Source organism: Orbicella franksi, chromosome 1, assembly GCF_964199315.1.
Source record: "Orbicella franksi chromosome 1, jaOrbFran1.1, whole genome shotgun sequence".
Classification (NCBI taxonomy): domain Eukaryota; kingdom Metazoa; phylum Cnidaria; class Anthozoa; order Scleractinia; family Merulinidae; genus Orbicella; species Orbicella franksi.
In genome coordinates this window covers 38,991,426-39,006,611 of record NC_138145.1, presented here as the reverse complement: position 1 = coordinate 39,006,611, position 15,186 = coordinate 38,991,426, and the positions used below count along the sequence as shown (strand labels likewise).

Genomic DNA, 15,186 nt, shown 5'->3' with positions numbered 1-15,186 from the left:
ACATTTTCCTTCGCTTGACGGAGGGTTCGCCTGTAAGTACAAATAATCTCTCGCGCGATTTTAAACTTGCCAATGTTGCGATACCACTTATGGCATCTAACATTGTTCAATTTTAACATCATTAATTTCGTTTTAACATGTAGATGTAGAAGTAGATGAATGCGAGTTTTCTTATATTTACCATTAACTCCTTCGTTTCTACCGAGTCCAACTTTTAAAGCTACATCTTTTTTTCCCTTTAGATGTGATTTAGATGAAAGAAATCACCGCTTATTTTCTGGAATCAGAAATGCCAACATTTTCACAGTCGAGACCAGCTAGACAAGGTCTGCTGTTCAACTTAAAAGAGAAAGTTCTGAGATGCTTCGGTTTTACAACTGCACATGGATATGGACGAGTGGCAGACTCCGAATCACGACCCCAAACATGGTTCTGGTGTTTAGTCTGCGCTGCGGCATTTGGAATATTTTCACAACAACTTTATGTAATCACGCAGCAATACTTGTCCAAGCCTCTGAAAACTAGGACCAGTATTGGCCATAATGAGGTACAGTGAGGAAAAATTGAGAAATATGTAAATACGTTTTGTTGCTAGGAGTGTCCCCGATCGGAAAGTTGCCCATGACTTTCCGACCACGACACCAATCGAAAGGGCAGGAGGAGGGGGGGATGGAAAGAGACAATTACACAATGACAGTAGGAAGGAAGGAAGAAATGAAGGGAGGGAGTGGAGAAGGAAGGAAGGAAGGAAGAAAGAAAGGAAGGAAGCGAGGAACTGACGGAGGGAGAGAGGGAAGGGGCGGACGGACTGACGAAGGAATGAATAAAAAACGAACAGAAAACAAAGGCTTACACATCAATGAACAGTAATGGAGATTTCCTTAATTTTTTGATTGTTTATTTGAGATATGTTCTATGTATTTGCAGAAAATTGCTTTTCCCCAAATCACCATTTGTAATCTAAACATTATTCGCCGATCGAAGATTCCAAGCAGCATCTTAACTCAGTTTCCTGGAATACTAGGCGGACGTAAGTATACATAGTATTAGTTGTGTTTTATTTTTTTGTAAATTGGATTTTTTTTTTTCGGTCTACGGAACACGAATGCGCACTCGTTGCTTTCGGAAAAGAAACTATTCTTGATTGCTTAAAATTTAAAAAAATAACGCTATTTGCGTTTTGGACAGAATTTAACTGTACCCCTTTACAGAGTTCATCCGGCTTGTAAGACAATAAGTGTTTGCCGCCTCTGTTTTTATGTAACATGTGCCACTTTTTTTCTAAATTTATTTAAAGGAGCTCAGTCAGGGTATTTTGAGTTATTTTGACTAGGTAAAAAATTGGTTTTAAATTCTAAATAATACCTGAAAATAGTAGTTTTTTAAGATAGGGAAAAAACAAAGAGATAATAACAAAATCATAAAGGAATCGAGCAAGGATGGTTCAGGATGGACAAGATTAACACGGATTACAAACGAAGAACTTGAAAAATTTAGTGTAAACTTCTCAAGAGGCGCAAATCGTGGCGTCGTTCCTTAAAGGTAACGGTAAATTGTTCAGACCAAATGCGGGGCCAGACTTTGTAAATAAAGGTCGTGACATTTATTGTATGCCAATATGCGATTTTCATGTTATTCAACGATAATAGGATCTAATAGAACAGCGTCATCAAAACCACGAAGAACTCAAAGTGGGAATCAAGCTGTGCCAAGTTTTGAGGACCTTCCAGAGAAAGAGCAATTGATTCAAAATGTTCTTGAAATGCTTGCTGAAATCCCAGTAGAAAACCTCGAGAGTTATGGGCATCAAATAGACGACATGATATTAAGCTGTCTCTACAACGACTTAGAGTGTCTGTAAGTAAAATTCACAGCATTTCTCGCAAATAAAAGGGTAAATTTTTGTTGTTTCGAAACGGCGTTTTATGGCTGGAACTAGCCATCTGTAAACTAATTTACATAGCCTTCTTCCTCGGGATAGACCATCAATTATTTACAGTGAAACCCCGCCTTACGACCACACCATTAATACGACCACCTCGTTATTACGGCCATTTTATAAGGGCCGGAAAAAAGCTCAGTCAGTCAGCCATAAATCAAAAGGGAAAAAACGAGGATCCGTACGGACCGAGAGAATGAGGTAAGTAAGATATTTATGATATCTCTGTTGTGTTTCTGATGGGTTCGGGAACGATTTCTATTCACGCGGAACGTCTTCAAATTTTTGACACGCGTCGAAAACAAAACAAGTCAATTTGAAATCGTTCTTAAGTCCTTAGCACGTTTTAATACACAAAATAAAGTCAAAGAAAGTTCTAAACTTTTATTTGCTATAAAAGGTAAAAACACTTGGCGATAAATCACAAAACATTTGGCAACAAAAACAGCTTTAAATTTTAGCGCCGCACTTGGCTCTTATTAACCGATCTTGAGGTCTGTATGGGAGAATCTTGACCAAGGTCGTGAGTACAGACCGAACGCAGTGAGGTCTTTTCACACGACCGAGGTCAAGATTCTCACATACAGACCGACTAAGCTTGTTTAATGAGATGTTCATTTTATGGCAAACAAGAAAAATGTAATTCGTTTAATGTAACTTGTTTGTACTAGCTGACATTTTGCTTGCAAACGATGATGAGCTGAACTTAAATCTGCAAAAATTTGCTCGTCCTCTTTCCTTGGTTTTTTCTCATCAGGCTTTTTGGCACCTCTATAAATAAATAGTTTTTTGAAGAAAATAATCAATATTTTTGTATTTTAGTTTGCAACTTTTTCACCACAAAATGTAACCGGTCTAGATGCCGGTCTAGATGGGAAACAGGGGTCAAAATCGATTTCGGCCAATCAAATTCGTGAATTCAGTAGTTCCCAGTCCTTGTAAAATACAGCCATATAATAAAGTAGAAGATGGCCCGCTAAATTGACCAGAGTAACTGACGGAGTAACTGAGATATAAAAATTGCTCATATTCCATAAGATAAAGGCAAGATTGCCAATCGCGCGAATCTTTGCACATGTAAAGGGGCGCGAATTCGGAGGAAGACGCTAAGTGAAAGAGTTGCTCTAAGCTTACGTGCTTTAGCATATTGTCGCATGACCTTTTATTGCAGGGAAGGTGACATGCGAAAATACTGGACCCGCTTTTGGCATAGACGTTATGGTAATTGCTACACTTTTAACAAAGGAATGGATTCAAGTGGAACTCATGTCAATGTCATGAACACTTCTCAGCCTGGTTTTGGTAACTTTTTGTCTTAAATTGAAAGAATTATTTCAGGGTGTTCTTTAAAGTTCAAACTATCGTTGATGGAATTTGTCTTGAGAGAGGACTTGAACATAAATTTTCAGGCAATCGTAACGAATTTTTCCAGTTTTTCGTGGACGACAATGCGAACTTCTAAATTTAAACTATATTTTTTTTAATAATAGTCGCAGTGTATAGTACAGTTGAAGCTCTATTAAACTTCACTGAAGAAACAAGTAATGCACGGAGAGCTCCCTTATAAGTTGATATAAGCATGACTCTGAATGCGGTTTTCGGGTATTTTAGCTTTCAACGGGATGCCTTAATGTTAATATTTGAAGCGTTATTTCAGTTTTCCTCTCTGAATCTTCTAAGCGATGTGTGAATCCTAAGTTGAACTCTAATCTCGTTAAATCAAATTTCTAATCCGATCGAGGTTATCGGATTTAGTTTAATTGACATTGGGTATGGGTTCAGAGAAATGATAAAAATTTCGCCGAATATATTATTACGACATAGGACTACAATCGAACCTCTCTACAACGGTCACCTTGGGTTTAACGGAAAGTGACCGCTGTAGAGAGGTGGCCATTATGGGGAGGTAAGGGTGTAATATGACACTTGCCATTTTTCCGGGGGTGCAACAACAACAAATGCTTATTGTAGCATATAAGTATGTTACATAATCAAAATATATTTAGAAAAAAAAAAACAGAAACCACACAGAAACAGAAACAGAGACCGAAGACGCGCGGTACCGATCAAGTTTCGTGACCTTCTACAGTAAAAAATGGAGTTTTGTATACAGCGTTCGTTAGTCATTGATTAACTGGCCGTTGTTGCCGATCGAGAGGTTATTTTGGTAGTTGGGACGCGTTTTAGTGGCCGTTGACGCTGTCGAAAAGTGGCTGTTGTAGAGCGGTTAAAATAAGAGTAAATGGGCGGACCTTCCATCGGGACAAAAAACAAAAGTGACCGTTATATGATCGAGAGATTTAGAAAGGTGGCCGTTCGTAGAGGTTCGACTGTAAGCAATTTACACGTAACTGATGTGAGGTCTGGAATAGGGTAACTTTCTTCCACATTTGGGCTAAGAATTAAGTGAAAGCAAAAACATCCATTCTATAATCTCATAGAAGATAAGGTTTGATAAGGTTCTGTAACACTGTACTACCAAATTTTTTTCATGCCGTCTCCATGCACCGAGGAACAAAGAGTTATTCTGAAGATCGGCTTATGCGGGATTCCGCAATTAAAGCGCTCTTGCTTCAATGCACAGGGTTTATTTATTTTATTTATTTATTTTATTTCATTTTTTCATTTATTCCCAGGTCTGACCTTAGAAATCAATATTGAACAGCACGAGTATGTGAGTCATCTTTCCCAAGAAGCTGGTATTCGGGTTTTCGTTGGAGTCCAGAAAGAAATGCCATTTCCCTATGAACAAGGAATCAGCGTCTCTCCTGGTTTTTCTACAGCCCTGCAGCTTCGTAAGGTAACACTGCCGGTGTACACTATTTCACTCTTTCGTATGTATTCATTTAAACTAGACTCATAGTTTTGAGTCAGAAACGAGCCAGCAGTAGACCAGCAGTCCCATTTCTTTTCAAAATGCTTGTGCAAAGAAGAGGTGCAGGTTATGAAAAAAAAATGGAGTAAATCACTGCTTGCAAAATGCAAATTAGCAGTTCCTTTCGCTCTGCAATCTGCCAGAGACCAGTAATACAATGATGCAAAGAATTCAGTATTTTTGAAATAAGCATTACATGTTACAAAAATAGTATTCCAAATCTGAAAATAGTCAATATATTTTTAAAATAACACCCTGATATTCTGGCATCTTGATGGAGTAGGTCGTAATTGGAAGACTTGATCCATTTGGAAACAACAGCTGCGAAGCCAGAACTGATCTCTTCCATGAAAGCATGTTTGGACGATACAATGTGACCTACACTACCATGGTAAGTCTACAATATTTCGTTTTCTTCTTTTGGTAAAACCGCCCTAGTACTGCATTTTAAGACATTTTCCAATACCACGCCGTATACCAAGAACGTTTTCGAATTAGATGCTATCAAGATGCTATATATTCATCACGTAGAGAGGAATTAGACATGATTCTGGAACATATATAGCTTTAATGTTTATAAAGACTGGGACTGCTGCGGTCGCTATACTTCGGAAAGATTGCCTTCCGGTACTCCTGTTTTCATTAATTTAACATCGGTTTCCCTCAATGAAATCTTTTTTTTTTCCTTCTAACAACCACAAACGGCGTATTTTATTTTTAAAGTCGGTTAGGAGCTTTCAACAAAGCTAATGGTCACAGTGCCTAATGTACTCTAAGTTAAATTAGTGTCCATGCTTTTAAATTCAATCTTGTCAAACCAGCATGGAAGAACAGGCGATTTGTCCCATTTTACACTGCTTTTTGTATCATTTTTCTGTACTAACTTGTTAACATAACTTCGTTTGTAACATTCAGGCTTGCAAGATGTCTTGCTTGGCCTCAATGATGAATTCCAGTTGTGGCTGTGTTATTCAATCGTTGAAGTACGACAACAAGCCCTTGTGTACAAATGCGGTCAGCAGTTCTCTAGGTAAAAGGGTGTTTTTTTGCTGTATCTTTGAGATAGGAATTTCATGGCAGACCGCACTTTGATTGACTGGTTATCAAATCGTAAAATCCATCAGGTATTATCGCACGGTCGCGATTGGTCTAAGCGTGTCGCGTGTCTGAACATGCCTCAGCTAAAACAAGGGAATATCCCAATAATATTTCCCCATTTCCAAATCCCGTCTGTTGCAAAAAAATATTTGAAGGATAATAAGCACAATAACCCCCCTTTAACTATAAAAATATGTTCGGATATTTGTTATTATTAAATTCTCAACCTCGGATAATGCAATTATAGCTTTCTGATTGGTTCACTAGATCTCGGTTACCAGCCATTATACCTGCGTTTGACCTTATACGGAAATGAATGCGGCAAATGTCGTTCAGCATAAAATTTTTGCCAGGAAGCCAAGTTTCGTCGACAGAAAAAAAAAATTGGATGAAAAAAGCATATTTGGTGAGCTATCCACGGAAGAAATACAAGAAATCATGGACAAGGCTGTCCCAGAAACAGCAAAAAAAGCCACAAAGTTCGGGATGAGATTATTTAACGGTACGTACCCGTTAATTTTCAATTAAAAGTTGCAAAATTTCAAATACGACCGTCGAGATTTTACGCATTCATGAAGGTTACGTAACAACAACAACAATATTTACCTTAATGTTACAGAGTGGCTTGCTAGTCCTGGTGGCACCACATTTTCAAAATCAATACAAGAAATGTCAAAAGAAGAGCTGAACGTTTGTTTGAAGTGCTTTTACACGTCAGCGAGGAAGAAAGATGGCACATATTATAAGAGTTCATCCACGAAATCCATAAGAGCCGCCATTGATCGTTTTCTTCGCTCGCCGCCACACAACAAACCGTTTTCCATAATCTCTGACCCCGCTTTCACTGAGGCAAATAAAGTTTTGGACGCTTTCGTGAAAGACCTAAGGAAAACGGGTAAAATAGCTGGCGTCGTTCACAAAAACGCAATCTCGAAAGAGCAGGTGAAGAAACTATTTGAGAGCGGCGAACTCGGCCCAGCCGACAGTTTGAATCCTGCCCAGTTACAGAGGACGGCTTGGTTCTACCTCGGCCTCTTTTTTGGAAGACGGGGACGTGAAAACCAGCGACAGTTGACACCCGCAATGCTTTCTCTACGAAAAACTCCACAAGGGGTTGAATACTACGAACTGAACAGAAGTCAGCCTGGTTACTTGCCGGCTACAAAAAATCACCAGGGAGGCCTCGCAGATGCTGAGGATGAATCGGATGCGAAGATATTTTCCGTCCCAGCATCTGAAAGATGTCCAGTGGAAACGCTCAAGAACTACTTGGGTCATCTCAATCCAACGTCAGATGCTCTGTTTCAGAGACCAAGAGATGGTCAAAGCAAGAAGTTCAATCCCGCAGCCGACAAAATCTGGTTTTGCAGCGCACCTCTGGGTATAACTGCGCTCGACAACGTGATGAAAGAGATGTCAAAGCGAGCAGGTATAGAACCACATCTCACAAACCACTGCCTGAGAGCTACATCTGTCACAGTGCTTTCCGACCATAATTGCGAGACGAGGCACATCAAGTCCATAACGGGACACAAGTCTGACCAGGCAGTTGAGTCCTACAACGAGCGGCCTTCGATGGAACAACAACAGAAGATGTCACTCGCTCTCAGTGATTTCATTGGAAATGCGTCTTCTGGTAGTGCCACTTCAGTGCAGGGGAAGGAAAACGAAATACAGCAGCAGAGCAGACCAATGCCAGACGAATTTCCCCATCAAGAGTCCGGGAGAGCAGTTCTTGTCGAAAATAATTTTTCCACCAGTTCAACCTCCGTTTCACGGCATGGCGATCAGAGAAGCTTTCCCCAGTATTTTTACAACTGTAGTGTAAATGTCCACAATTATTACTCTTCCCGATGAGTTTGAACTTTGAACACTTGAGGACACTGCAGTAAGGTTTTTACCAGTACAAAACAGACCGTGAAGTTTGGATTACTGTAAATTGAGTTCAACGGTAATTTGCTTCGCTTTTGATTTTTCATTCAACTGTTCGCACGGCGGTGCACTCATCGTGTGATCATGAGATCATGTAGTTTTGGCGCCCGGAAGTCACCTCACTTTCCGGTCGTTTCTTAAACTTAAATAAAAATTTAGCAAAACCGAAGGTTGAGAATTTAATAAAACAATTATTCCATTCGTGCTTGTTGGATATGAGATTGGTTATAGCCAACTCGGCCCTACGGGCCTCGTTGGCTATTTACCATCTCATATCCAACGCGCGCTCATGGAATAATTGTTAATTGGACATTATCTGTTCCTCGAAGATCGCAAGTTGTTTGAGGAAAAATTCTAGCTTACCTCTAGGAACAGATAATGTCAAAATACGCCAGCTGAATTGTCATTTGAGACGAACATTATGTTGTCAGATATTAACACTCTCACTAAAAGGGGCTTTTAAAGCCTTGTTAATCGCGACATATCTCGTTAATATGATTGATTGGTAACTGGACCTCGTGTCGTACAATATAAAGAATACTCTTGCTCGTAATTCAAATCACTGGCCCATTCACTCTCTCAAATACTTCGCTCATGCGTTGCTAATAAGCCTCAACTGGCTTACAAGCATTATGGTAGATACCTATAAATTTTAATACTTTGAACCTTCTCTTCCATTTTGTGGTTGTGCAAATGTTTTTAAAGTAGCCATTTAACTTTCCAAGGCAGTGGCCTTTTTAGTAACAGCGTTCCGCATGTACAGCGGTGGCAGTCACTCATGATGACTACCACCCTGAGACGACTGATAAAATGTAAAATGATTCCACGGACTATATTTCTTTTTCTTTTTTCCCCCTTTCTTTCTACAGTTAAATGTGTAAACTCTGTTTTTGAGGAATTTGACAACGGAGGCTGCAATAAAGATTGTAAAGAACGTTGCAGGTAACAAAATGTAACATTCCTTTTTAATGCTGTTGTTTGACCAAGTGGAGTGTACCTCAGCAGAGCACTTATTCTTAAGGGCACAATTGTTTCTCGGCACACCAGATGCATAAATGGGGGCTGGCCAGTTCTTATGACAACAAAATGTTGCACCAGCATTTAATGTAGTAAGGGAAACAGCTCAGCTTTGCAGAGCTCAAGAGATTCATATTCAATGGTTGTGTTTTTGTCCACCATTTCCATTTGAAGGGAAGAAGTGTTTAAGGCAGCAGCATCCCTGGCAAAGTGGCCATCCAGTCAATACAAGGTATGAAATATGTCAACAGTAAAAAGATAATTAGAGCATGTCTCGCTAAGAAGTAATGGGATAATTAATAAATTGTTTCCTTGTCAAGTGATTGACGAGGAAACGAGTGGTTTATGATACATGATGCATAATGACTCAAGACAACATTGCAACCCTGAACAAGCCTCGACCTGTTATGCAGGGTTTTTCAATGACTTGACAAACAACAAATTAGTCTGATTTATCTAAATTTATAACTATTCATTTACAGAGCACGCTTAATGCCGAGATAGAAGCTGAAGTTCATGGCAATCACTCTAAAGAAATAAGGTGACAATGACCAAACTACAAGTATATTTTTCCTGCTTTTGACAAGGCCCCTTTTCCTTTCCCAGCAAATTGATCTTCGGCAAAGGTTGGGTCACCGGGAATTGTTTGAGGAAATCTTTTCTCAACTTGTGGACTACTTGAGAAGTAGCATCTAATCCAGGAGGTTCAAAAACCACTCCTTATCACTTCGTGTTAAATATGAAACACCTCAATTAGGCGCCAAAAAGTCGACTGGTGAGCCAATTGAAACAGTGCGCGGTCAGAAAACGTTGTATTAAAGATTATATTGGTATGGTCCTTATGTATCGCCTCCTTCCTTTTATATGCATTTTAAGTGAAAATTAGTGAAAATCAGTGAAAATTACGCATTTCCGCCCTTCCTTCCTTTTTTTTTTTTTTTTTTTTTTTTTTTTTTCATTTCTTGCTTGCTTGCTTCCATTTTTTTTGTTCATTTCAGATATTTATCTGACGTTTGAATGTCTTTCCTGTTTAAGCGATCATTTTCTGAAGTTAAAGATCTACTATGGAGAACTAAACTTTGAAGTGATTGAAGAAGAAGAAGCTTACACGGTGAGTAGCTGTATCATAAACAAAATACCTGCCAATTCATTCACAAGAAGTAGTAATCAATGAAATCCTTTTAGTCACCTCGTGCTAAATAAACCAGCCGATGAAGCACCAAACCAGATGACCCAGCTTTCCTACAATGATTAATAAATGATTGATTTAAATGGAGATACTGTTACCTTTAGTCCTTTCCAATTCAATAAAAGGAGCTACGTTACGGTTTACGCCGCTTGGAACGTCTACCTAAATTTTTCAAGTTCGTCGTTTGTAATCCGTGTCAATCTTCTCCATCCTTTACCATCCTTGTTCTTTTATGGTTTGTTTGTATCTCTTTGTTGTTTTTGTATCTTATATCCCATTCACACCAGCATGTTGAACATGTCAAAAAGAGGTTTAACTAAACAAGGTTAAAACTTACTGAGTTGCTAATACCATACACACCTCACAACTTAACAGGGTAAAAAACCCGTTTGAATAAAACATGTTATCAAAGTTCAATTGACAAATTGGAAAATAAAACCTAAACCTGATTTAGTTAAACTAGTTCAGCTGGTGTGAATGGGGTATTAGTAAACTTTTCTTTTCACGTTTCCTTCAATTTTAAGTTAATTTTGTACGTGCCCGAAATAAACCAAAATATCGTGACAGAGCTCCTTTAAACTGCTCAGTGCATTAAGCTTATCTTACTTGCACTGAAGCCAGAGTATTGAAAACATCTTATATTCGATGTTTTATCATTTCACAGATGCCAAGTTTTCTGTCTGATATCGGTGGACTAATGGGAATGTGGATTGGAGTATCAGTGCTAACAGTTGTGGAGTTATTGGAGCTAATTGCAACTCTGCTCATTACAATGTTCAAAACGTGCTCCAAGAAAAAAGATCGAGTGGTAGATATAAAGCCGAGTGAAAACTACGCACAAAGCCACTAAAATATGCACTCGCACGCAAATGGGGCGAATTGCAATTTCACAATAACTGCAGAAATTCTCGCGCTCATTGGCTAATTTTCATTGTCAATAAGTGGACAGACATATGAGTTCAAAATTTATGCGATGTTGTTATTGTAAAAAAAATTGACGTCAGTTTTTCATGGGTCTGTCCTGTTACTGACAATGAATTTCGTCATAACAAAATCAAAATAGGCGGCAGATCCACAGCTACTTTGACAATGTTATGACGAAATTCATGATCAATAATAGGACAGACTCGTGAAAAACTGACGTCAATTTGTTAAATCGATTTCAAATTTCAAGTAAATCTAATACCGCTAATTCTATGCGAACAAACTCGGTGCTTGGTCATATAAGGCCCTTTCCACATTACACCGGAGGAGTTTGAAAACGAAGGTTTCACTCTGAAAACGCATCAAATGCTTTCCCTCCACACTACACCAGAGAAATTTACTGAAAAACGCATCATTCAATGGTCATTTTGGATCTACGTTACGATTTAAGGAAAACTCAATCAGGGAGATCACATGATTATCGTGAAGTCATGGTTTTCGTTTTCGGAAAGCTTTGTTTTCTTGAAGGATTAGCGTAGACGGTATGCCTAACCGTAGAAATAAAGTCTCCGTTCCCCGGCGTAGTGTGGACGCTGCTAAGTACGCATTTGGCGGCCACAGGCCGATGACACATCACTCTTCGCTCAAGACGTTGGATGAACATGTATAAACAATGGGTGTTACTGACATGTTCGTTAAAACAGTGATTCAGAAAAGCACTTTTTCCCTTTGTCGTTGGGGCTAACTTCAAGCTAATTTTTCAGTTATAAATTAACTTATTTCAAGCAGTAAATTTAAATTATAGAATTAAATTATATCGCCAGACGGAGATTTTTGCATATGTTTTAAATGCAAATGAGTGTAGAGAAAGTCATCATAGTTGCCGTTCCTTTATGTTTTTAAATGGATACTGAGATTTTGTAACAGATGCCAATCTGCACTGAAAATGATGTGAATAAAAATAAGTTCCTCTGTGAAAGTGTGATCTTTGTCCATGTGCTGGGTAATGACATTCCACTGGTAAAGGAATGTCAACGTCGTTCAACGTCAAACAGAACGCCAACTAAGGACAGTTGACAATGTCCAGGAACTTTCAACAGATCGGAATGCAGCACCGCTTGTTACAAATGGCTTTGTTGCCGTAACATTGCCAGTAAAGAAGTTTTTACACTAAACGTTTCGCTCAAAGTGTGCCTCAATTTTGGCGCATTATTGACAGGCGGTCAAGTTGCATGACAGGTGTTTACACCTGAAAAACTAGTTCCAGTGTCTTTTCACACCAGTATGACTACGTGATTTTGCGCCTCGTTCACATGTAGGACCTCTTTCTCTTCGTACGCGTCCTGCGTGCAACATGACTCATGTGACGCTATTGGCCTAGTGGCCAAAGCAAAGGATGCACGACAATAATGACCATGCAACGCCCTGCACAAGATGCTGATTAAATTTACCCTTAACTGATTACATTTGTGTTTGCTGCGCGCAGAAATAGCAAAAGAATGCTGTTACAGTATTTTTCATCTTAAAGATTGATGCTAACCGATGTATTAGTGAAAGAAACCAAGCGGTCAGAAACCAAGGGCAAACACAGTCTAGAAGAAGTACATTTTTAAGCTTCATGCAAGGGGAATGTTTATCCAGCTCATCAAATATTTGTCCCGTTATCTTCCAAAAGAATTGTTAGCATGACAAAAACTGCATTTAAAGAAACCACTTACCATTTCTAAACACCGAAGGTTTCCTTTTTGTGGAGAAATAAAGCCGTCAAAAAAATAACCATCCTTTCCACTGCAATGACAACTCTTGAGTTTGTTAGCAAATTCAAGATCTCACATTCCTCTCGATTAGTTTGCCCCTTGGGGTAACAAGTCGCATTGCATTTATCAAGGCTTGTAATAGAAAAGAGTCGTACTAGCCGTGAGGAATATGACAAAAGAAGCCTGGGAAGCCCTTTTTTGAAGCAAATAAATGGGTGCGATAATGAAAACGGAAATTTGCCTGTTAATTCATCGTGTGAAGATTCATAATTAGCATAAGTGCAATCGGTTTGTAGGTTTAAGTTCATCGTATGCCATCGTGGCAATAAGAGATTATTTCCAGCCCACTACGAATCTCCGTCGGCGAAAGGCAGGTTTACAAATTTCTTGCAATATGAACTAAGACACTATCTTGCGTTTTCGCCTACCGTTCACAATTACACGATAGAAAGCGCTCATCGTTTTCATAGAATACACGACTGGCAGTTATTCTAAAAGAGGCAATGAAGAGATTTGGGAAGATCAGGTTATTTTATGTCAATCTATCCTATAATCATCTTTTATTGTTATCAGTGTGCGTGTTACTTTTATAACGTCATGATATGTGCTGGCTCTCCCAGTTTGGGGTCTGATATTCTTTAGCGAGCCTCAAACGGCTACTTTTATTTCATATACTTTTTCTCCATTTTAATTTTGCTGTTGGTATATTTGAGTACATGTTTCATTTTCTATTGTTATCAACATTTTTCATAGCTTACAGTACCAGCGTTTCTCAGTTGTTTTATATGGACGGGAGAAGACATAAGATTTCGATCCATTTTCAGAGTGAAAGCGCGTACATAAGTATGGGCGGGTCCCCAAATCAATTGCGCAAGTCACATCATGGCAATAGATATCAGCTGAACTTCTGTACTCTTAAAGATCACGTGTATTTAACATATCACCACGCTCATGCATGTTGAGTTTTGGGCCCCGCCCAGATTACACAGAGAAATTTGAAAACGCAGCTTTTTTATTTCCACGGTTTGGCCTACCGTCCACACTAACCCATCATGAGAAACGGAGCTTTTCCAAAACGCGCTTCAAACCGGAGGGATTGAAAACGCTGGTTTTTTGTTTTCGTGTGGACGGAAAACATTTTGAAAACGGAGCTTTTCGAGAAAACGATGGCATCACGATAATCACGTGATTTCCCTGACTGAGTTTTCCTCAAACACAAATCTAACATGACCGGTGATTTTTGCAATTACAAATTTCTCCGGCGTAGTGTGGACGGAAAACATTTGATGGGTTTTCAGAGTGAAACCTCTGTTTTTAAATTTCTCCGGCGTAGTGTGAACGGAAAACATTTGATACGTTTTCAGAGTGAAACCTTTGTTTTTAAATTTCTCCGGTGTAGTGTGGACAGGTTCCTAAATACATAGTAAAAGTTACTTTTGACTAATTACTGTTGTGTGCGTGATATTTATATGTCATGAAAACACATTTCTGTTGAAACTTTTCAAATCCCAAGCTAACTAAATCAGTTTAAATACATTTTTCATCTGACAGCTACTGATAAGAACAAGTCTTCAACTGCACTAATTAAAAAGGAGTGCAAATATCTTGTGATCTTCGTATGAATAGTTTTTGTATAGCAGAAAACGAACACCGACTACCACATTTTCCCACAGGCCTTATTTCTAAGGTAAACCCTATCATGTTAGTTTTTGACAACGGGCAGCTAGAGAAAACCACTACGGTAACGGCACCGGCAACGTCCCTAAATGAAGTGTTTAATGAACAATAAAATGGCTGTGCACGTTATAATTGTGGGTACATATCTTTGCTGTCTTCTGTAAAACTACAACGTGAAATGACCAAAATCTGCGTTGTCCGGATAACGTGAAGCACGACGGCTAAAATTTATATTGCAAATTTTACTGTGTTCCATACTCAGTTTGGAGAGTTTTGACAAACAGAAACAAACTAAATGACTTTCGAGTATCGCGAAATTGGTTGGGAAAATATAAAATCATTTTTTTAATCGACGTTTTCTCAGCGTGGCCCTCTTAGTTACTTAAACTCCTTAATGTACCCGGTTCTTGCGCGTTGCGGGGGAATTTTCGTGGAGGATGAACGTGCATGTCCACTTGTACAAACTCCGCGCGTCCGATCCGAGAATTCTGAAACGGAGAATGATTAAAAAATAACTTGATAGGGATTACTTTGACACTGAATAAGGTCTCCAGGGGGATTAATTGTGTTACCCAACAACTCATTAACATTAAAATAATGACATTTATGGTAATAAGTCGATCTGAGGACTCAAACATACTCTTATGTTATAAAATGCACATGAGGCACATGTGGTGTAGACAAATCGAAATATCTACAAGTAACCGGAAACAAAGTAACAGTGTAATAAATGCGCACACGCACACGCGACTAAAATACTATTAATAAACTATGTTGA

The 15,186-nt window shown here is 38.9% G+C and overlaps 2 protein-coding genes across 2 annotated transcripts; both read left to right on the top strand.

Annotated features, from left to right (window-relative positions):
• The first annotated feature begins 289 nt into the window (after positions 1-289).
• LOC145499269 (epithelial sodium channel subunit alpha-like) lies at positions 290-11,066 on the top strand. The gene is made up of 12 exons (XM_081478805.1): positions 290-547; positions 928-1,030; positions 1,650-1,857; positions 3,111-3,241; positions 4,576-4,739; positions 5,098-5,205; positions 5,730-5,844; positions 8,714-8,786; positions 9,036-9,093; positions 9,344-9,402; positions 9,897-9,972; positions 10,715-11,066. The coding sequence occupies exons 1-12, from the start codon at positions 290-292 to the stop codon at positions 10,898-10,900; spliced, it is 1,539 nt and encodes a 512-aa protein (XP_081334931.1). The 3' UTR covers positions 10,901-11,066.
• Positions 6,375-8,008, top strand: LOC145462353 (uncharacterized). The gene has a single exon (XM_081445849.1). It carries the CDS (start codon positions 6,582-6,584, stop codon positions 7,767-7,769), a length of 1,188 nt encoding a protein of 395 aa, XP_081301975.1. The 5' UTR covers positions 6,375-6,581; the 3' UTR covers positions 7,770-8,008.
• Positions 11,067-15,186: the final 4,120 nt, after the last annotated feature.